At 36.0% G+C, this 24,366-nt stretch overlaps 1 protein-coding gene across 4 annotated transcripts in view; it reads right to left on the bottom strand.

Moving 5' to 3' along the window:
* YAF2 (YY1 associated factor 2) overlaps positions 1 to 24,366 on the bottom strand; it is a 65,210-nt gene that overhangs the window by 27,878 nt on the left and 12,966 nt on the right. The window contains exon 3 of one of the 4 annotated variants that reach the window (XM_082849664.1): positions 13,832 to 13,903. The exons of 2 other annotated variants lie outside the window; for them this stretch is intronic. In XM_082849664.1, coding sequence (XP_082705790.1) covers positions 13,832 to 13,903 — 72 coding nt within the window. Of the gene's footprint in view, positions 1 to 13,831; positions 13,965 to 24,366 lie in introns of all 4 variants that reach the window. One more of the 4 variants, XM_082849665.1, reaches the window with a different exon arrangement.

Here is a 24,366-nt window from a genome sequence, read left to right on the forward strand (position 1 = left end):
GGTTGCTTATTAAAAAGACATGCTACATAAACTCATTCATTCAGTAAATATTTATCAAATGTTTATTACTGCCAGGAAACATTCTAGGCATGGGAATATAGCAAGAAAGAAAAAAAATCCCTAGCCTTGCAGAGCTTACATGTTGTGAAATAAAATAAAACTAAGTCTTCTTTATGTATCTCATTATGTCCTACCATAATATTCTAAATCGGGTAACATTAAAGCATTTTTTGATGTAGTATAGTCATTCATTCACTCAACAGACATTTACCAAACACCATCTATGTACCAGGTCCTACTCTACAGGTATACAGAAATATCCCCTCATGAGCACACATATTAATTGCTAGAGATAGGCACACACGCAGACACACACACACACACTAATATATATATATATATAATTTATCTGTATTATTATAAACAAGCATACACATATATATTATTATATGTGTGTATGAGTAGAAGGTAGGAGTAGAATAAAAATAAAGCAGGGTATGGGAAGAAGCACAGAAGTGCTATTTTTCTGCAGGGAAATCAGGTAAGCACCTCTCATGAGGTTACTCTTAAGCAGAGTTCTTAAGCAGAGTCCTCAGTGAAGTGCAGGAGGAAGCCATGCAGGTATCTAGATGTGAAACATTCCAGGAAAGGCAAAACCGACTGTAAAGGCCCTGAGGCAGAAGGCTGGTATGTTCAAAGAACACTAAGGTGACCAAAATGTCTGAACTGCAATGAGTGAGAGAGAAAATGGTAAAATCAGTCTGAAGAGGTGGCCAAGGACCAGACCATGCAAAGCCCTCCTTTTCTACAATGGAGATAACTTGGAATTTTATTCTAAGTAGGATGGGAAATGAAGTAGGATGTGAGGGTTCTGAATAGGAGAATAACATGATCTGACTAAAGTTAAAACCAAAACTACTTGGTTGCCCTACTTAGAATGGTCAAAATCTAGAACACTGACAACACCAAATGCTGGAGAGGATGTGAAGCAAAAGGAACTCTCAGGTACAGTCACTTAAGAAGACAGTTTGGTAGCATTTTATAAAACTAAATATACTCTTACCATACAATCTAGCAAGTGTGCTCTTTGGTATTTACCCAAAGGAGTTGAATGTCCACACAAAAACCTACATATGGATGTTTACAGCAGCTTTATTCATAATTACCAAAACTTGGAAGAAACCAAAATGTCCTTCAATAGGTGAATGGATAAATAAACTGTGGTACATGCAGACAATGGAATATTATTCAGTGCTAAAAAGAAATGAGTTATCAAGCCACCAAAACACATGGAGGAATCTTAAATGCATATTACTAAGTGAAAGAAGCCAATCTGAAAAGGCAAATACTGTATGATTCCAACTATATGACCTTCTGGAAAAGGTGAAAGTATAGAGACAATAAGAAGATCAGTGGTTGCCAGGGGTTGGAGGAGGGAAGGATGGAATAGGCAGAGAACCGAAGACTTTCAGGGCAGTGAAGCTATTCTGCATGATGTTATAATAGTAAATACATGCCATAATATATTTGCCCAAACCCATAGAATGTGTAACACCAAGAGTGAATCCTAATGTAAACAATGAACTTTGGGGGATAATTATGTTTCAATACAGGTTCATCAATTATAACAAATGTACCACTCTGGTGGGGATGTTGATAATGGGGGAAGCTATGCAAGTGTGGAGGCAGGGGATATATGGGAAATCTCTGTACCTTCCACTCAGTTTTGCTCTGAACCTAAAACAGCTCTAAAGAATAGTCTATTTAAAAAACAAAAACTGATTGCTTTAGAAGAGTGAATATAAATGGTATGAATGACATATCCCCTTGCAAAACAGTCTGGGGGAGATTTTAAGGTAATGTCCTTCTTATAGTTTCCCAAGTCAATCACATTTAGAGTTTGTGGTCCACAAGGCAAAGCTTTGAGACACGAAGATCTATAATTAAATTCTGGCTCTGCTACTGAATGACTTCTGTTCTTATGTAAGTCACTTAACCTTTCTGGACACTGCTTTCTTGAGAAAATAATTACAATAATAATAGTCATTCTACAAAGGGGTTTGTGAGGATCAAATTAAAATGAGCACTGGAAACTTTAAAAAAAAATTACCTGGCTGCTATTTAGAGACCAGATGGTAGGGGAGCAGAGAGTAATCACAGAAACCAGTTAGGAACTTACTACAATAGGCAGGCAGGAGATGATGGTGGCTTATATTAGGACGGCAACAACAGAGTGTGGAAGAAGTGGCAGAATTCCAAATATATTTTGGAGGTACAGCAGACAGGATTTGTAGATGAATAGGAAGTAAAGGATAAGAGAGAGAGTGAGGGGAGAGAGAATGTGTCATCAGAAAGAAGGAATTTGGGGAGAGAAATCTAAGTTCAATTTTGCACATTAAGATTGAGACACCTAGGACTTCCCTGGTGGCACAGTGGTTAAGAATCCGCCTGCCAATGCAGGAGACAAGATATCGCACCCTCGTCCAGGAAGATCCCACACATACTGTACAGCAACTAAGGCCATGTGCCACAACTACTGAGCCTGCACTCTAGAGCTCGTGAGCCACAACTACTGAGCCAGCGTGCCACAACTACTGAAGCCCACGCACCTAGAGCCCGTGCTCTGCAACAAGAGAAGCCACCGCAATGAGAAGCCCACGCACTGCAACAAAGAGTAGACCCCGCTCACCCCAACGAGAGAAAGCCTGCATGCAGCAATGAAGACCCAACGCAGCCAAAAATAAATTAAAAAAAAAAAAAAAAGATTGAGATACCTAGAAGACACGAAGTGGAGTTGCCTTAATAACTGTCTAATGTTTCACACTCAAAAAAGTGGGAGATGTTTACATCTAACTTATTGAAAACACTCACTGTTTTACAGCCACATCTTAAACATGCATATGGTAAATAGCAAGACCTTTCAAATGCCAATATCAGTTAAACTATTATACCAACAGGTGATTAAAACAAGACAGACATGGTTTTAACCCTTAGTTTACAGTTTAGTGTGAGAAACAGAAAAATACACAAGTAATTAAAATATATGCACTATGGGAGAAGTCCAAAATGGAGGAAGAAATTTAGGCAGAGATAAAAACTACCTTAACATCACCTATAAATAACACTCAAATGCTGCACTCACGACGCTGGGTGACGTGCACTGACCATATGGGCATTATGAACATAGTAGGGTTAGGAAGAAAATAGAATGGAATTGAGATTCTACTAGAAGGGAGATGGAGTAACAAACAGGTAGGTTAAGAAAGACTGGAAACTCCAAACAGGTACGAAAGTTAAACAAAAATTAAGACAAGAAAACAGCCCAGGAAACCCCAGAATCTGAGCATTTATATATTCAGAGCCCAAGTAATCTCATGTTAGAAGAATAAGGTTTGGCACTCTTTGAAATAATTTACAGAAGATTGTTCTGCTGGTACTGGGACACATGGATAAGCATCAGAGGTTACAAATTCATTTACTGAGAATAATCTTCTTAAATGTCCCTCATCTAGGAAAGATGAAACCAAAAAGCTATTAAAATGTCAAGTCACATGTCTTGTACCTTAGTTATGGCTTTATTTTGCAGTATGTTCATTCTCAAACAGTATCAACTAGGGGAAAAAATGGGTTGATTTGAAAATCTCCAAGCCCTTAGTATCTTAGAGAATGGATACTCAATTCCCGTAAAGTAAGATGTTAGATCTCACCTCATAAAAAAGAAGTCTGCATGTAAGGAAACCTGCTTCAGAGCAGTGACTTTGAACGAAGAAAGGAGAGGTTTGTTACCCTGCTGGGATGAGGGAAATAACAATGACAATAATGTGCAGTCAACGCTTGAAAAACGAGGGCTTAGGGGTGACCACCCCCATGCAGTCAAAAATCTGAATATAACTTATAGTTGGCCCTTTGTATCCAGGGTTTCTGCACATCCATGGATTCAATCAGTGGCAGACTGTAGTACTGCAGTATTTACTATTGAAAAACATCCACGTATAAGCAGACCCATGCAGTTCAAAGGTCAACTGTATAATGCTACCTACTCTAGCCCATGTAGAAGATCTGAGTCTGATATTCTGATGAAAGGAGGAACTGATACTCTGATTAAAAGCTTATAGGAAGGAAACTTTACAATTTATCTAAAGAAATTAAGTAGGCCTGGATATGAGAAGACATTACAGAAAGACCTAAATGGTCTGTCAAATTTAGGAATGCACAGTAGGGTTTCAGGTTACCAATAATCAATAGTAAAGCTAAGCACCTATGAACAGGTGAAGCAATAAAAGAAAAAAAAAATACTCAAAGCATCTTTAATGAGAAGTAACAGACGGAGAACTATACAAAACCAAATGTTTTTCAGATGCTCCAAATCTGCACTGTATAATACAGAAGCCATATGTGGGTCCTGAGCACTTGAAATGTGCTAATCTGAATTGAGATGTGCTCTAAGTATAAAATACATCCCAGCTTTTTAAGACTTAATATGAAAAAGATTGTGAAATATCCTGCTAAAAACTGAAAGGGTAATATTTTAGATAAATTGAGTTACATTTTAATTTGGCCACAAGAAATTTTAAAATTATATATATAACTCCCTTTTGTGGCTTGCATTGTATTTCTACTGGACAGTGCTGTTATAAATTAGTCATGTTTAATGTGAAGCCTTAAGTTAATAGGACTATTTTTAACATTTTCGTTGAATTTAATAGTTTGTTCCTTTAGTACTAAATTCCTCTTGGGTACATCCTGAATAAGATGATTTTAATGTGAAGAACAATGACAGCTTACCAGACTGTCCAGAAAATAGACTGAATCAAATATCTGGGGAGGGGCTTGAGCCAGCAGGATTGTTCCACCCAATGTTAGCCAGGCTCTCTTCATGTTATCTCTGGCAAAAGGGTTACATAGTAAGAAAGAAGCACTATGTACACATAGAACAGGATTTGACCAATAGTTTAGTCAAATCCATCCAGGATAACAATAAACTTTGTTTTAGGATTTTTCTCAATTACAATCCTAGTGTTAAACTTACAGTGTAAGATAAATATCTTTCACTATGATTTATTCAAGCTTACCCATTCTCAGCAATTTTCAGATATTCAAATTCACCCTTTGGGGAAAGAGCTCGCCTAATTTCAATTTGCTATAAAGGAAAACACACCTCTCTCATTAGGGTGAAAGGAAATAACTGTATTACTTTTTATGAGATACCATGACAGATTTTAAAAGATAGTGCAATTCTCATAAACACTAATACCATCTGGAAACATTCCATGGTCCATCTGGAAACTTAAAAAGAATGTTGTTTTAGGAAATTAAGAATTTCACAAACAAGATACAGAACATAAAACTTTTACAAGATAGCACTGACTCAAAGACAGAGAATGCAATATCTGAGAAAAACAACTGAACTATCCCAATATTACAAGACTACTAATTTTTAAAAAATGTATTGGACTCAGCACAAAGAAAATTATATTGGATTTTAGAGATCCAATATTTCCTACAGATTAAAATATTTCTCAAGTCAGAATTCTTTGGCACAAAACAATTCAAGACTTCATATATAATTCTCAGTCAAACTGCCTTAGACTTTGGTAATCAGTTGACGAAATGGAACCAGTGGAAGACACCCTAGACGGCTAGAGGAGAACTTTGGGCTCAGGTGTTAGTTAATTTGAGAGCGAAGTGTCAAAGTGCATTCATTTCAACATCCAGGGGTCTACTAAGCACAAGGTATTAAACTAAGTTTTGGAGATATAATGGTGAACAAGCTACAATCTCTGACCATTATAGAATTTATTCTCTCATAGTTTTGTAAAAGAATAAGAAGTAGGATTGCCATCAATATTTCATTGCCCGTTTCTCTTGCCCCAACTCAAGACACTTCCCCCTTCTCCTATTTGTATATGGAGGGGAAAGGGTGGGGATGGAGAAACAGGGAAGAAGAGATAGAGACATAACATACTGAATTAAAAGTATTTTTCTCATCTCTTTCCCTGTTCATCTCTGAACTCCTTAAAGAGGGAGGGTGAAAGCACCCTATCCCCAGCACCTAACCCAGGGTCTAGCACTTACCTGCTGCTCACTATCGCAGAACTAGACTAAATTACAGCCATTTTGCTAGGGCCACTGCTTTTTTCTTTTTCTATATAACCAATACCAAGAATAAATAAAGATTAAAACAATAAAGGTCAATCTTTCCAGTGTTTCCTTTTACAAAAATAAGCATATACATACATTAAGTGCAGATGTTTAAAAGCTATAATGTACATATTACTTTACTTATATTACTTTCATATTAAGGAAAAACATGCAGTTCCATAAGCTAGTTTCTTTTTACCACTATCATTAAGATCTCCCTCACCTCCCAACCCCATCCAGAGGTAACAACTACCATGAGTTTGGTGTAAATGAGATCATATTGTATGCATCATTCTGCAATACCTTTTCCTTGCATTTATGATGTCTCTCCATATTTATAAACATCAAAAGGTGGCATGGCATAGTGGACTCTGGAGCCAGGCCACTGAGGTTCAATCCTAGCTTTGAATCCCAGCTCTGCTATCTACTACCTATGAGAGTAGGTAGGGTTATTTACCCCTCTATGCTTCAGTATTCCCATCTATAAAATGGAAATAATGACAGTACCTATTTCTAAGTTCTCATGAGGACTAAAATACTTAACGTTTATAAAATGCTTAGAACAATTCCTGGGCATAGACAGTAGAATCTGTTTCTTAAATTTAAAAAAATCACTGACAATAACCTAATCATAGATCTAGGTAATTCTTCATTAAATAACTTTTATATCTTATTTTATTTATCCATGCCTCTTATTGTAGACATTTAGATATTTTTTCCAAATGAATATGCCTGCATAAATCTCCCTGGGCAAATGTGCAAGTTTCTCTAGACTAATACCTTGAATAGTAATTGCTGGATACTAGGTATGCACATTTTAGATTGTGTAACACTTATCTGATCCGGAGCTTTGCAATCTAATGGGTGAAAATCGACGGTTCATAAGCTTTTAACTACATTTCCCTACAAATGAGGCTAAGCATCTTCTCAGTCCAATTTCCAGTTTCCTCTGCTGTGAATTACCTTACTATCCATTGTTCATTTTATTTGTATCACCTATAGTACCTCTTTTGATCTTTTCGTATTCTGGACACAAATCCACTGGACATTACAGACATTACACATATCTCCCAGATGTGACATTATGTTTTAGTTTGGTTTATGATGCCTTACATTAAACCTAAGTTTTTCTTTTTAAGGTAGTCAAATCCTTGATGTTTTTTTATCCTTGAAGGTTTTCTTTTTTTCTTGACTTGTTAAAGAAGGCCTTACATATCCTAAAGATACATAGTCTTCTATACTTTCCTATTTTTTAAAAACAGTTTCTCATGTTTAGTGTTCAATTCAACCGGAATTTATTTCTGCATATGGTCTGAAGTAGAAATCTAGTTTTCCCCCATATAGAAAAACCAATTCAACAGTCCACATTTTCTTTCCCTGGGGATAGAAAATGCCATTTCTAGCACCTAACAACTTCTCAAATATATATGGATCCATTTCTGAACTCTCTATTCTGTTATATTAATCTCTCTTTTCCTGTATTAAGCCTATACTATTTTAAATACGATAAGGCTTTACTTTTCTTTGAGGTATAATTTATATAAAGTATACAAGTACTCAAGTACTATGTACAGCCTGATTTTTAAATATGTACACCCCTGGGTGATCCAACTCAGATCAAGATATTAACATTTCTCATGCTCCAGAATGCTCCTCATATCCCTTCTCAGTCAGTACCATGCTTCCAAGATAACCACTATTCTGATCTCGATCACCACAGATTAGTTCTGTTTTTGAGCTTCCTAGAAATGAAATCATACAATATGAACTCTTTTGTGTCTCACTTCTTTTGCTCAACATTTAGTCTAGAAATTTCATCTCATGTTGTGTGTAGCAGTTTATTTTTTTTCATGCTATGTAGGATTCTATTCTATATATCATAATTTTAAGATTAGTCTAGATATCCAACAGCGCAACTCCCTCTTCCTTGTTCTTTTTCTTCTTTCAGAGCTGTCTTGGTTATTCATGTGCCTTTACTTTTGTATATGAAGGTCATTTTCCACCAAAAAAGAAAAAAAAATCCTACTGAGATTTTTGTCTGAAATTACATATAAATCACAGAGAAGTTAATTTTTTAGCAATATGTATACTTCCCACTAATAATTATAGTATATCCTTTTATTCATGTCTACTTTTATGTCCTTCAATAAAACCTTGGGTACTTTACAGAATTTGCTGTATAAGAGGTATTTTTCATTTTCTAACTGGTTGTCAATTTGAATGTTGAGCTTGTATCCAGTAACACTGAATTCTCTTATTAGTACAGTCTGTTGATTTTTTAAAAAATTTTTTCTAGGGATATGTTCATCTCATTTTTCTTCCTTTCCAATCCTTTTGTATTTTATTTCTATTTTTTTCTTATCTTATTAGTAGAGATATATTTGTCTTATTCCTGACGTTAAAGGGAATGTTTCTAAGGTTTCGCCATTCAGCATGACACTTGCTGTTTGAAAGACAGCCTTTACTGGAAGAAAAAAGTTCATTTCTCTTAATGGTTTGAGGGTTACCTTTTTAAAAAACATTAATGAGTGCTGAGTTTTATCATATACTTTTACCAATTCTTGCAAGATTTTTTCCCTAAATCTTACCATATAAATTACATTGATATAATTTTCAAATATTGAACTATCCTTACATTCTTATCCTAATTAAAATTTTTCAAGAAAAAATAAAATAATAAAATTTTTATATCTGTTCATAAATGAGATTGAATGTAATATATTTTCTCTTGTATATTCTTTTCAGTTTAGGTTTCAAGGCTAAATTTGTCTGATAAACAACAGGGCAGCTCTCCCTCTTTTTCTATTATCTGGGTCAGTTTGTATAAAATTGGGATTACCTGTTCCCCAAAAGTATATGTGAAATTATGATTACAAAATCACAATTAAAACTAATCCTTCTGATACTACTTCACACCAATTTTAGGATGGCTTTAATCAAAAAGAGAGATAATGAAAATGTTGGTGAGGGTGTAGAAAAACTAGAACCTTCATACATTGCTGGTGGGAAAGTAAAATGGTACAGCTGCTCTGGAAAACAGTCTGGTAGCCCCCCAAAAGGTTAAACAGAGTTACCATATAACCCAGCAATTCTACTCCTAGGTATACACCCAAGAGAAATAAAAACACATGTTCACACAAAATCTTTCACGCAAATGTTGGTACCAGGACTGTTCATAATAGGCAAAAAATAGGAAAAAAATCCAAATATCCATCAACTGATGTGGTATATCCACACAATGCAATACTATTTGGCCATAAAAAGGAATGAAGTATATTGATCATGCTACAACATGGCTGGACCTTAAAAATATTACGCTAAATGAAAGAAGTACACCACAAAAGGCCATAAACTGAATGATTCCATTGTGTGAAATGTGTAGAACTGGCAAATCTATAGAAACAAAGAGTAGATTAGTGGTTGTCTAAGGCTTGAGGGTTTGTGGAGAACTGGGACTGACTGCTAATATGTACATGGTTTCTTTCTGAGGTGATGAAAATATTCTAAAATTGACTGTGGTAATGATTGAACAATTCTGTAAAAATATTAAAAACCATTAAATTGTACATTTTAAATGGGTAGGTGGTATGGTTTATGAACTATAGCTCAATTAAGTTGATATTTAAAAAAACTTCTTGGGGAAATTTACTATAGCTTCAATGTCTTAGTGGTTTTTAGTTCCTATGGGTTTTCTTTTTCTTGTACAATTTTTGAATGATTTTTTCCCTAGAAAACAGACCATTTCACCAGGTTTTTAAAATTTATATACACATAAATTAATAGTGATTTCTTATGGTTTTAAAAATTACAATTTGTAATTACATCCCATTTTATAACTTTATTATTTGTGTCATCTGCTTCTTGGTGAGTACTTCTAGAACTTAATCAACTGAAAAGAACCAGCTTCAATTTGAATGAACATTGCTACTATTTCTATTGTTGATTACTTTCTATTTCATCAAATTCTACTTTTATTTTCATTTCCTCTTTCCTTCTTTCTTTGGTTTTACTTTTTACTTTTTTTAGTTTTTTGAGCTGTATATCCGGGTCACTTATTTTCTTTCAACCTAATACATGCATTTAAGGTTACACATTTACCCCTAAGCACCACTTTTCTTATATCCCTCAAGTTCTGATACAATGCTTTTGTTGTGATTCAGTTCTAATTATTTCATAATTTCCACTATTTTTTTTAATCCTTGAAAATTCTTAGTCATTTTTTCTTCAATATTGCTTCTCTACCATTCTCTGTATTCTCTCTTCTGAAACTCTAATTAGAGATACTCTGGAGCTTTTCAATCTATTTCTAAGGTGTCTTAGTTTTTATTTTCTATTTTTCATCTCCTTATCTCCCTGTGCTCTAGTCCTGGAAGAGTTAACCAGTTTTATCTTGAAATTAACAACTTCTGTCTTTAGCTACATCTAATCTTCTATTTTGCCCAATGATTTTTTAAAAATTTATTTATTTTATTTATTTATGTTTGGCTGCACTGGGTCCTTGTTGCTGCACGTGGGCTTTCTTTCATTGCGGCGAGTGTGGACTACTCTTAGTTGTGGTGCACGGGCTTCTCACTGCGGTGGCTTCTCTTGCTGTGGAGCACGGGCTCTAGGCGCGTGGGCTTCAGTAGTTGCAACGCACAGGTTTAGTTGCTCCGTGGCATGTGGGATCTTCCAAGACCAGGGATCGAACCCATGTGCCCTGCATTGGCAGGCAGATTCTTAACCACTACACCACCAGGGAAGTCGCCCAATGATTATTTTATAACTAGATATATTTTTCATTTTCAAGATTGCAATTGGTTAATTTATATATCTACATATATTTTTTTCTTGACTGTTCTTATTCAATTATAATGGAATATGCTCTGAATAATAAAAAAGGAATATACTTTAATCTAATATACTTTTAGGTGAAATGTTCTTTGAAAAGTTCTCCATTATAAAATTCTTCTTTAATGTCAAGAAAAAATACTTCTTAAGAGCTCTCTTGAATGCTATTCTACTGAATGTTATCCCACTGTGCCTACCTGCATCAAGGCATGGAAAGAATAAGTCCTATTATTGCCATTTTAGAATTAGAGAAACTGAAGCACAATAAAGTTCTTTATAAAATACTTTCTCCCCAACTTTTGTTTGAAAAATATCAGAGCCACAGAAAAGCTGAAAGTACAATGTATACCACCATACCCTTCACCTAGGTTTTAAACTGTTAAAATTTTCCAGATCTGCTCTCTCTCCTTTTCTCTCTCTTTACATACACATATCACCACATCCAGATACCCACACATTATTCTTCTGAGCTCATCATGATATTTCACTTCTAAATATTTCAGCATGCATCTCTACAGAACAAGGGCATTCTCATACCATATCACACTAAAAAAACCAGGAGACTGAAGAGTCGGCAGATTCAAATCAAACACTTAAATCATCTGACTGACTGTTCTTCATTTTGGCTTGTCTAATTAGACCTGAAGTGGTTCTCTGGTGATTATTTAGAAGTGACAATCAATCTGTCAAAAAGCATTTCCTTCCTTCAGTGACCTTGAAATCAGATTTCATTTACTGCTTCATCAGACAGGTATCTTAAATCCAAGCATTTCTGAAAAAATCAAGCAATAATCTTCTAAGATATTCCAACCTCAAAAATCAAGTATACTACTACACAGAGTCTTAAAGTGAATACAATTGAATTAACACTCTCAAAGCTATACATTCTTTTCTAATGTGCAATGGAAGTTTATAGTGTATTAAACAATTATAATTTCACTATACCAGCTTTGAAGGAAAAAAGTTGTTGCTCTTAAGAAAAAATACACAGTACAAACAGGATTGATTAGCCAAATGAACCCATTTTATAAATGAAAAAACTGGCAAGTATATTTGTTTTTGGTGGGGTTTTTTTTGCGTTTTTTTTTTTGCGGTACGAGGGCCTCTCACTGTTGGGGTCTCTCCCGTTGTGGAGCACAGGCTCCGGACGCGCAGGCTCAGTGGCCATGGCTCACGGGCTCAGCCGCTCCGCAGCATGTGGGATCTTCCCGGACCGGGGCACGAACCTGCGTCCCCTGCATCAGCAGGCGGACTCCCAACCACTGCGCCACCAGGGAAGCCCTGGCAAGTATATTTGTGATTCTACATAAAAACTAATTTTTCAATGGGCACGATTTAATCTCAGTCACTAATGTTAGGAAGTAAGATAGCACAATAAAATCCTATCCTTGCTCTCAAAGACCATACAAGTCAGCTTAAGAGTTTTATATCAGAAGAAATAACAATCAATACAACCTGAAGCTAATATTTAAAGCTAAACTGTGTCATACAGATAAGAATTATACCTACAATCACAGAAATATTTAAGATCAAACTACAATCAAATAATAGCTAATAAGAGAAGTTACTATGTGCCACTAGGCACTGTTCTAAATACACTCCAAGAATTAGTTAATTCAATCCTCATAACAATCTCATTTTTCCACTGAAGAAGCAGAAATAACAGAGATGCCAGCATAAAAGGATTTATGTAAGGGGTAGGACCTGACCTCAACCTTAAAGTATAGAGAAGAAGAATGAAAAGAGGGTCATTTCAAGAAAATGGAAAAGCACAAGCCAAAGCATAAATATGAGAAGTATCCTGGTAAGACCAAAACAAAAGTTTCAAATTGAAGAAATCAAGGCTGGATAAATAGGATGGGATTAGATTACGGGAGGCCCTAAGTCCCCAGCAAACGGATGAAATTTTATAAACAGCAAGAGCACGGCACCACTACAGGTCTTTATGTGCTATAAGTGGCCTTTTAACAATGGTAACCTGGTAACAATGCAGAATGAGTGAGAGAGAAATGGGAAGCAAGGAACTCAGTCCAATTCTAACATTTACATAAATAAATGGGGTTGGTACATGAGGAATCACAGAGCTCATAGTGAACCAACTATGTCACCCCTTCACATCAATAAGCCAATCCATTATGAATAATGAAGTGGTAAGTATAATTGCAACACACCCTGAATTATTTCCAAATATACCTTCAATGAAATTAAAAGGTACATTGAAAACTAGGTCAGTAAGAAGTAAAACTATTCTTGCTGTTTAGTACTGTGCCAAAAGAATTTGGCCGAATTTGACATAAGCAGAAATTTTACAGTACAAGTATCTACTTCAATTAAAACAAACATCACAAATAAAGGAATTAAAATAATTCAACATATAGCTTCCTCACACTGCTTTAGAACTATTGCACTATTTATCAAAAGGCAATAAATATATAATTTTTATAAACAGCTATTATGTAAATGTATACTTTAAAATTAATGTCACATTTATTCATGTACCCATTAAGGACTAGGTATTTATCATCCATACAGTAAATTCTATAATCCACATCAAACTTACAAAAAGAGGCTATCCCAAACAACTTCCTCTCTTTGTAATTAAATGAACTCCTAAAGAGAAGAAATGTGGGGAAAAAATCTTAAGTCTGTGAAAACTAGATTACTTACCAGCAACTTGAGTTATCCTATTGGGTCTTTTCCCTCACAGATCCACCTCTCTTGCCCTTCTGTCCAGCATGAGAATCTTCCTGATGGGCATCCACTGGAACTGAGGGGGCATGCAGTACAGACGCATATGTAAGAAAGTTGGGGGGAGGGGATTTGGGAGATGCTAGAGACATGCTTCAGTGTGCTTGCTTACCTTCCTGAAATTGGAAATTTCAACGGTCCCTTGGTCCTCGAGGCATTCACAATAACTTCAAAGAATGTGGATCTGTGGAGATTACCCAATAGGAGAACTCCAGTTACTGGTAAGTGATCCAGCTTTTTCTTCTCTATCAGAATAAGAAAATTATTTAAATTCATTTGAGATTATTAATACATGTAGAACTACAAGGGACAGAGTTGTAAATTCATCAGATTATTATATATGAACGCACCAAAGTAAATACAAAAACAATGTGCTAACTATGAGGTCAACAGAAACTTCTGGCATTATCAGAAACACAAGGAAAAGAAAATGATTTGAATGGTTTCATTTTAAAATCTCCAGCTGTAACAAGAGCTATATTTTAATATATAAAAAATCAGCTATCAGACTATTCTATCTCACTAAAACACCACCATCATTTTTTAATATGAGTAAAGGATAATTAGTTGATCAAAATCTACCATTTCTTAACTAGCCATTGTCATTAACATTGCTTGAATTTTGGTGTAGAGGCCACCACAGTGGATTAACAATCTGTAAGACTTCAGATAAAAAGCATCAATGCAATTCCCATTCATCAGTCAATAACTCTTTAAAATAACCATTTGTCACCTACAACAAACCAACCACATACACATATACAAGTATGTCCACAAAAAAAAAAAAAGTATGCCAGGCCACTGATAAACAATGATGCTGATTTTAATGTAAATAATTGTACAAAGTAGTACAGTAATATTTTTGATTAACTGTTATATTTTTTATTTTTATAGCAATAAATTATTTTATTTTACTTAATTTTTTTCCATTTCATTTATTTTTTTTACATCTTTACTGGAGTATAGTTGCTTTACAATGTTGCATTAATTTCTGCTGTATAACAAAGTGAATCAGCTATACGTATACATATATCCCCGTATCCCCTCCCTCTTGCATCTCCTTCCCACCCTCCCTATCCCACCCCTCTAGGTGGTCACAAACCACCGAGCTGATCTCCCTGTGCCTATGCAGCTGCTTCCCACTAGCTACCTATGTTACATTTGGTAGTGTATATATGTCAATGCTACTCTCTCACCTCCTCCCAGTTTCCCCTTCCCACCCACCCCCCATGTTACACTTTTTAAATTGGACCTGTCATTGAAAAACAAAAAACTATTCCTAACAGAAGAAAAGTCTCCTCAACAGAACTTTATTTCAGGTTCACATGAAGACTGCCTTTACCTTTAACTCAATACATATTAATCAGGTACATGTTCATTTTAATGTGCTAGAGCAGTGATGACTTCAAACACTAGCTCTTACTGAAGATACAGATACGTTTCAGTTATAGTCTTCCCTGCTACCATTATGCTCCTATTTAATAATTATCCCCTACCTTCAAGAAACATATGGTTTCATGGTTCTTCGTTCTATGGAAAAAATTAAAGATAATGTATAGCTTTTCCTTTGTTTTAAGAGTAAACAGGATAAAACTGGGTATAAAATCATTACTCAACAAAAACAAACTGAAAATGTAATTCTAATGAAAATCTTAAGTGTCAATCTTGTTATAAGGTAGTATTTGTATTTAGTAAAGGTTGACAGCACCATGTCAACTGATTTTTCCTAGATTCCCACTTAAAAATACAAATTGTCTCAGATAAATTATATCCATTTTTATATAAATCTGAGTTTTAAAAAATAATAATAATTAATGCATTAGCTTTTTTTTTGGATGAATTAGGATCCTTTGTTTTTATTTTTCTTTTCACTTTTTAACATGTTTTTGGGAGTGTAATTGCTTTACATTGTTGTGTTAGTTGCTGCTGTATAACAAAGTGAATCAGCTATACATATACATATATCCACATATCCCCTCCCTCGTGTCTCCTTCTCACCCTCCCTATCCCATCCCTCTAGGTGGTCACAAAGCACCCAGCTGAATCTCCCTGTGCTATGCAGCTGCTTCCCATTAGCTATCTATTTTACATTTGGCAGTGTATATATGTCCATGCCACCCTCTCACTTCATCCCAGCTTACCCTTCCCCCTCCCCGTGTCCTCAAGTCCATTCTCTATGTCTGCATCTTTGTTCCTGTCCTGCCCCTAGGTTCTTCAGAACCTTTTTTATTTTAGATTCCATATGTGTTAGCATACAGTATTTGTTTTTTTCTTTCTGACTTATTTCACTCTGTATGACAGACTCTAGGTCCATCCACCTCACTACAAATAACTCAATTTTGTTTCTTCTTATGGCTGAGTAATATTCCATTGTATATATGTGCCACATCTTCTTTATCCATTCATCTGTCAATGGACACTTAGGTTGCTTCCATGTCCTGGCTATTGTAAATGGTGCTGCAATGAACATTGTGGTACCTGTCTCTTTTTGAATTATGGTTTTCTCAGGGTATATGCCCAGTAGTGAGATTGCTGGGTCATATAGTAGTTCTATTTTTAGTTTTTTAAGGAATCTCCATACCGTTCCCCATAGTGGCTGTATCAGTTTACATTCCCACCAACAGTGCAAGAGGGTTCCATTTTCTCCACACCCTCTCCAGCATTTGTTGTTTGTGGATTTTTTGTGATGGCCATTCTGACTGGTGTGAGGTGATACCTCATTGCAGTTTTGATTTGTATTTCTCTAATGATTAGTGATGTTGAACATCCTTTCATGTGTTTGTTGGCAGTCTGTATATCTTCTTTGGAGAAATGTCTATTTAGGTCTTCTTCCCATTTCTGGATTGGGTTGTTTGTTTTTTTGATATTGAGCTGCATGAGCTGCTTAATGCATTAGCTTTCAAATGACCCACTCAGGCAAACAGGGGCACTACACAGAACTCAATTTCTAACTGTAATACAGAGATAAACGCCAAAAGGGCCATCTAGTTAACTAGATTCCTAGTTAACATCTGTTCCCTGAAAAGTAAGCAAGTACATGGCATGAAGGTTCTACGTGTTTGGATTGATGCAACAGATACAGGAGCAATAATCCAAATATTTTATCCTTATGGTATAAGCTAGTATAAAAGTTGTCATTAAGAACTAAATAACTTCCAATTTTAATTCATAGTAACACATGCAGTCTCCATTTAGACTCAGATCTTATGAACTGAAAATAAAATCGAGTGCATTTTAAAAAATAATTTGAGAATCAAAATATCTTGAAAATATTTTAAGGTAACCAAAAGGTTCACTTAAGAGACCAGCATTCAAAGCTGTTTGTTGTTGTTATCATAGCATAAGCGAAACTAAGATGGATTTTATCAGAACAGCTGAGAAAAGAAATTCCAGAAATTAGGATACTCTATTCAAAAGTATTCTCTGTAAGCTCTAATAATTGTAACGCCCATCCACAAAAACGTACTCCTTAGTAATCAAGAACCTAATCAAGTGTTTCACTAATGAGAATCTATTGCATAAAATCAATTTGAACTTTTCAAAGAACTGTTCAGAAAAAAAGAGTTATTTAGCTAACTTTCACTTCCACTACTACCCATTAGTTTAGACATTATATTTTGGCCAGAAGCAACTTAAATTACAACTGGTTTTGTGATTCCAAGTACATTATTTTCTAACTTTCAATTAAGATTTAAAATTCTAATGTAAGGTATTATAGCTGTGGAAAGTTGTTCGTGGTAAATCCTGGAATTGAAATCCTTTAGCAGTGTAATAAAATTCAACATTATACATATATTCACACATATTTCAGTGACATTATTGATGATTCATAAATATGGGGGGATGTGTGTACCTCAGTTAACCAAAACAAGGTCAAAAGTGAATTATACACTTACTTACTAAATAATGTTATTTACAGAAACTGTCATCCTTTTTTGCTCCTTAAACAGCTCATCAGATAATCCGTTTCTTAATTAAATTTTCCTTTCCTTCAGCCTTATCCACTACTTAGCTCTACATGAACCCATAAAGAAACAAACAAAAAGAGTACTATTTTCTTAACATAAATTAACCTAAAATCAAGATGGAAAAAACTGTATTTATCTGTAAAATAGGGGTAACAGCAGAACCTACTTCACAGAGCAATTGTGAGGATTAAGTTAATAAAAATATAAGTAATGCATTTAAAAACCATGCCTGGAATCTAACCATATATCAAATTGTAACATAACCACCCAGAAACGGAATTATTTTCAAATGATTTTATATATCTTTAAAGAACTATTTAAAAAATTCTAAGTTTAGAGATTTAGTGTTTGTATTAATTTTGGTACAGCTGGCTCTCTTTATCCAGGGGTTCTGCATCCACAGATTCAACCAACCATACATCAAAAATATTCGGAAAAAAAATTCTACAAAGTTCCAAAAAGCAAAACATGCTAACAACTATTTACATAGCACTTATATTGTATTAGGAATTATAAGTAACCCAGAGATGATTTAAAGTATATGGGAGGATGTATGCAGGTTTATGTTTAACTCCTACACCATTTTAGTAAGGGACTTGAGCATCTTCAGATTTTGGTAACCAAGAGGGTCCCAGAACCAATCCCCCACAGATTCCAAGGGATGACTGTACTATTATTTTGAGACTATATTCTTTATATTGCAAGATAAAGAAAATAAGTAATTTATGGTATTGATTAGGAATCACGATGTGCAGCATGAAAGAGATACAAGAACACATGAATATTAAAAGTGCAAATACCACTTATACAAAAATACATATAATTTGGAAATAGTTAAGAAACATTCTAGACAGTAGTTACTAAGTAAATCACTATCATTATCCTACCAATATAGAAATTATATCTGCTAATATTACAAAATCAGTCATTTCATTAGATTTACTAGTAAAGAAAGCTCCTCAGACCGTTAAAGTTGCCAGAAACATTTACACAAATCATTTTCAATGTTCCAATACCCGATTTTTATTTATAAGCTAGAATTTTAGAACTGCAACTGCTGACAAATTCTAAAAGTATGAGAAAAATAGTACATATTCATGTTCTTGACTGACATTAGACAGTAAAGATACTAATATTCAATCTGTTCAGAAAAGCTGAAGTGGAGGGATGCTAGCAGGTAAGCTCTAGGTCCCTAGAACCACTGCTCTGGACAGAACAGCTCTCCATTTATCTATTTTATATTTTGGGTTTCCTCCATAAGCTTCCCTTTCAGGAAAGAATTCTGCAACAACCACAAAAAGTTTTAAACTTTAAAGGACTGTGTGATGAGCAGCCTTTTAAGATGGTCCACAATGATCCCACCTCCTGGTATGCATGCCCTTCTGTATAATCACCTCCCTCTGAGTATGGGCTGGATTTAGTGACTCACTTCTAAGGAACAGAATTTGGCAGAAGTAATGGATGTCACTCCCAAAATTAGGTTATAAAAAGACAGTGGCTCCCATTTTGGTGACTTTCACCCAGATATCTTGCTTTGGGGTAAGCAAGCTGCCATGTTGTGAGCAGCCCCATGGACAGGCCCACATGACCAATAAATTAATGTATCTGGCCAACAACCAGAGTCCTGAGGCCTGCCAACAGCTGGAAGCAGGTATTCTAAGGCCTGCTGACAACCCTGAGTGAGCTTAGCTGTGGATCCTCCCTCAGTTGAAGCTGAGAGATCCTGAGCCAGAACCACCTGCTAAATGGCTTCTGAATTCTTGACAAGGAAGGAAAGGAGCAAGAAAGGAAGGAAGGGAGAGAGGGAGGGAGGGAGAGAAGATAATAAATGCTGATTGTTTTTGGCCACTGAGTTTTGTGGTAACTTGTTATAAAGCAACAGGTAACTAATATGGAAAGCATTACAAAGTAATCAGTATTAAGCTAAAAGTTGCAAAGTGACTATTAATTAGGTTCCTAAAAAGGAACTCACAGAAAATATGAGTTAATGGGTGGGGGCCCAATTTGGAATTTGGTTCTTGGTTTTTAGGTCCAAAAATTCAACCTAAAGCTAAAGCAGGTAAGACTCAACTGAACTATACCAACCAACCTCCTCAAACTGATTAATAAACCACACACCACCTTCCAGGGCATTTCCTTCCCAACAAATCTGGACAGAACCAAAGCATTACAAAGAACTGCATAATGCACACAGTCTAAGTATGCAGCAGCCCTGAAAATTGGTTGTTGTGTCTACAAGCTACTTTTTTTAACTGAAATTTTTTAAAGTTTAAGATGCAGTTAACTTAAATATAAAGAAGCCTACATTACTACAACTCCAGAATAAAGCACCATTCTAGCAACCGCCAAATAACATCTCTCACTTCCTACCACCTCCTGTACTATGCTAAACACTAACCAGTTGGCTGTGTGGTTTCTCTTTTTATATTATTTTGTGTTCTAGTCATTCTTCCTAAGGATACCTTAATCACATTAATTGATCTTCAACAATATTCTGATCTTCCTAATTTGACAAATACCCTAGTCCCATAATTAAGCACCACATTTTATAAACCGTATCTTAAAATGGGATACTTCTGTAGAAAAGTAATATCCTCTATTCTTAATAGTTTCTGGTTCCAGGAAACATTTTCCTGATCCTAGTCCAAAATGTGAGAAGCATTAGTCCTTCATTAGCTAATTATAGTTAGTATCCAAGTTAAAGATCGGTTGGCCAAAACGTTCGTTCGGTTTTTTCCATAAGATGGCTCTAGTAGCACTTAGTTGTCTTTAACTTCATTCGAAACAATTTTGTTAGACTGTATGTGACAGCTGTCATATCAGCGTGCCTTTTAAAAAAGACTTGTCAAACTGGTGAATTTCTGTGTAGCCTTTTTTTTTTTTGCGGTACGCGGGCCTCTCATCGCCGTGGCCTCTCCCGTTGCGGAGCACAGGCTCCGGACGCGCAGGCTCAGCGGTCATGGCTCACGGGCCCAGCCGCCCCGCGGCACGTGGGATCCTCCCGGACCGGGGCACAAACCCGCGTCCCCCGCATCGGCAGGCGGACTCTCAACCACTGCGCCACCAGGGAAGCCCCTGTGTAGCCATTTTAATACTGAAGATGGAAGAAAATAAGCAACATTTTCGGCATATTATGTTTTATTGTTTCAAGAAAGGTAAAAACGCAACTGAAACACACAAAAAAGATTTGTGCAGTTTTCTGAAGTTTCATGCTGGAGATTTCTCACTGGACGATGCTCCACGGTCAGGTAGACCAGTTGAAGTTGATCAAATCGAGACATTAATTGAGAACAATCAACGATATACCACGCGGGAAATAGCCAACATACTCAAAATATCCAAATTAAGCGTTGAAAAACATTTGCACCAGCTTGGTTATGTTAATCGTTTTGATGTTTGGGTTCCACGTAAGTTAAGTGAAAAAACCTTCCTGACTGTATTTCCACATGAGATTCTCTACTGAAACATAATGAAAACATTCCGTTTTGAAAACAAATTGTGACAGGTAATGAAAAGTGGATACTGTACAATAATGTGGAACAGAAGAGATTGTGGGGCAAGAGAAATGAACCACCACCAACCACACCAAAGGCCAGTCTTCATCCAAAGAAAGTGATGTTGTGTATATGGTGGGATTGGAAGGGAGTCCTCTAATATGAGCTCCTTCTGGAAAACCAAACAATTAATTCCAACAAGTACTGCTCCCAATTAGACCAAGTGAAAGCAGCACTCGACAAAAAGCGTCTGATATTAGTCAACAGAAAACGCATAACCTTCCATCAGGATAACACAAGACTGTGTGTTTCTTTGACGACCAGGCAAAAACTGTTACAGCTTGGCTGAGAAGTTCTGATTCATCCGCCGTATTCACCAGACATGGCACCTTCAGATTTCCGTTTATTTCAGTCTTTACAAAATTCTCTTAATGGACAAAATTTCAATTCCCTGGAAGACTGTAAAAGGCACCTGGAACAGTTCTTTGCTCAAAAAGATAAAAAAGTTTTGGGAAGACAGAATTACGAAGTTGCCTGAAAAATGGCAGAAGGTAGTGGAACAAAAGGGTGAATATGTTGTTCAATAAAGTTCTTGGTAAAAATGAAAAACATGTCTTTTATTTTTACTTAAAAACCAAAGGCACTTTTTGGCCAACCCAATACACAAAAATAACAGCTAACAATACTCTGAATGTCAACAATTATGTCAACACGATAAGGAAATCAATCTTTTACTTTGCAGTTTCAAATTCTTTTTCTCACCTTTTCTGACCATATTAAAATTAATCTAACGAGATTCTAAGCCCTGTATTAATTTTCAAATCAATTCTTAATAACTGTCTCTAAAACATAAGTGCATATTCTTGATGTAAAACAGTTATTTATTTTTAAACAAATTTATTTATTTTATTTTTATTTTGGCTGCACTGGATCTTTGTTGCTGCACATGGGCTTTCTCTAGTTGCGGCAAGCGGGGGCTACTCTTCATTGCATTGCGTGGGCTTCTATTGCGGTGGCTTCTCTTGTTGCAGAGCACGGGCTCTAGGCATGTGGGCTTCAGTAGTTGTGACTTGCGGGCTCTAGAGCGCAGGCTCAGTAGTCGTGGCGCACGGGCTTAGTTACTCCGTGGCATGTAGGATCTTCCCGGACCAGGGCTCAAACTCATGTCCCCTGCACTGGCAGGCAGATTTTTAACCACTGTGCCACCAGGGAAGTCCTGTAAAACTGATTTATAAAACAATGGCAAATTTTTCTAGTATAATACGTTTCAAATAGTCTGAGGTCAACAGTAATAGTGCAACCTACTGACTATATTCTAAATAATAACTTTGTTATTCAGCACTTATAAAATCTGAATTATGGATATTAAGTTAAATGAACTTATACTTCTCAAAAGAGATAACCCACAAGTGGGCTTATTAGAGCTTGTCTAGCATGGCATTAAAAGGTCACAAAATTATTTTTTGCCTTAAAAAAAATCTGAATCATGGGGCTTCCCTGGTGGCGCAGTGGTTGAGAGTCCGCCTGCCGATGCAGGGGACACGGGTTGGTGCCCCAGTCCGGGTGGATCCCACATGCTGGGCCCGTGAGCCATGGCCGCTGAGCCTGCGCGTCCAGAGCCTGTGCTCCGCAACGGGAGAGACCACAAGAGTGAGAAGCCCGTGTACCGCAAAAAAAAAAAAAAAATCTGAAACATGGATCACATCAAATCCCATATACTCCGCAATGACTACCACTTCACAGACCAAATATACTGTACAGTTTTATGAAAAGTGCTGTGATTTGCTTGGTTAGCTGACCTAATGCTATGATTCATTCCTTCTAAAAACAGAAGATAAGGACTTCTTCAAACTATACACTCTCCCTCTATGCAGTTTTCCAAGAAAGCGTTCCAAGTTGTTGCACTTACCACTTAAAAAATTCTTGATACCAACATGGACCCAATTTTTTAAATTAATTCTATTAATTTCTATAACCAGGAGTTACCTGTAAAAGTAGAGGCTTGGTGATATTTAGATAAGAATGCTCTAGATCATTAGAGCACTCTTCCTTGAAACAAGTTAGTTAGTAACATAATTTTACTCATCTCCTGACCTACCATTATTAATCTCCTTTATTAGATATAATTTAGAACTGCTGTAACTACCATGGAAAGCTTAGTGCAAGCACTATGCAGGATTATAATCTTGTTACAATTTAAAATATAAATGTTAATGCAACACTTGTTAAAATAAACATTACACAGAATGCAAAGGAAAAATTAAGATTCTGATGAAAGTAAAAGCCATTTGCCATGGCCAACCACATCCCCTCCTTTTGAAAATATTCTCTTCCCTCTATTCCCATAACATTACACTCTCCTGGGCTTCTCACTCCCTACTTAATTTTTCTTTCTCCTCTATTTCTTTCTTCATCTTTGTAGGATTCCCTTCTTCCACCACCACAAGGAAGTGATGATATTTCTCAAGTTTCTGTCCTGGGTTCTCTTTTCTCATGCTGTTCTATCTATTCTTTCCTTGATCTGTCTCACTCCCATGGCTTCAATTTGGTCATGTATGCTGATGACTAACAAACATGTATTTATAGCCCTCATCTCCTTCCTAAGCTTAAGCCCCACATATCCAACTGCCTCATAGATCCCCCTTCTCAGATTTCTCTCAGATGCTTGAAATTCAACAAACCTAAAAGTGAACCACTACCTTCCCCGAAACCTGTCCTTCCTCTTGTTTCTGGTTAGTGACAAGTACCACCATTTACCTAGCTGCATAATTAAGCCAGAATCCTGGGATTTATCCTTGATTCTTCCCTCTCTAAAACCCAAATTCCTATCTCTCACAACCATATCCAACCATCCATCAAGTCCTATACATTTTCTACTAAACATATCTAGAATCCATTCACTTCTCTCTCCTACTGGCATTATCCTTGTTGGGGCCACTACTGTCTCTTGCCTAGACGACTGCAACAGCTTCCACCAAATGGTTTCTCTACCGCTAGTTAAGATTCAACACAATAATCACAACTTAGAATAAAATGCTACTTGCTGTGGTTTCAACTATGTATTGTGTCGATGACAAAAGAAAACATTTTTTAAACTGCTGAAAAAGTTGAGTATGAAGGTAATTTAGGTTGACACAAGTTCTTTTATGAAGTAAATGGTTATAATTAGACATACTCTACCCAAC

The sequence above is a fragment of the Leucopleurus acutus genome (genome assembly GCF_964270905.1).
Source record: "Leucopleurus acutus genome assembly, chromosome: 11".
NCBI lineage: Eukaryota > Metazoa > Chordata > Mammalia > Artiodactyla > Delphinidae > Leucopleurus > Leucopleurus acutus.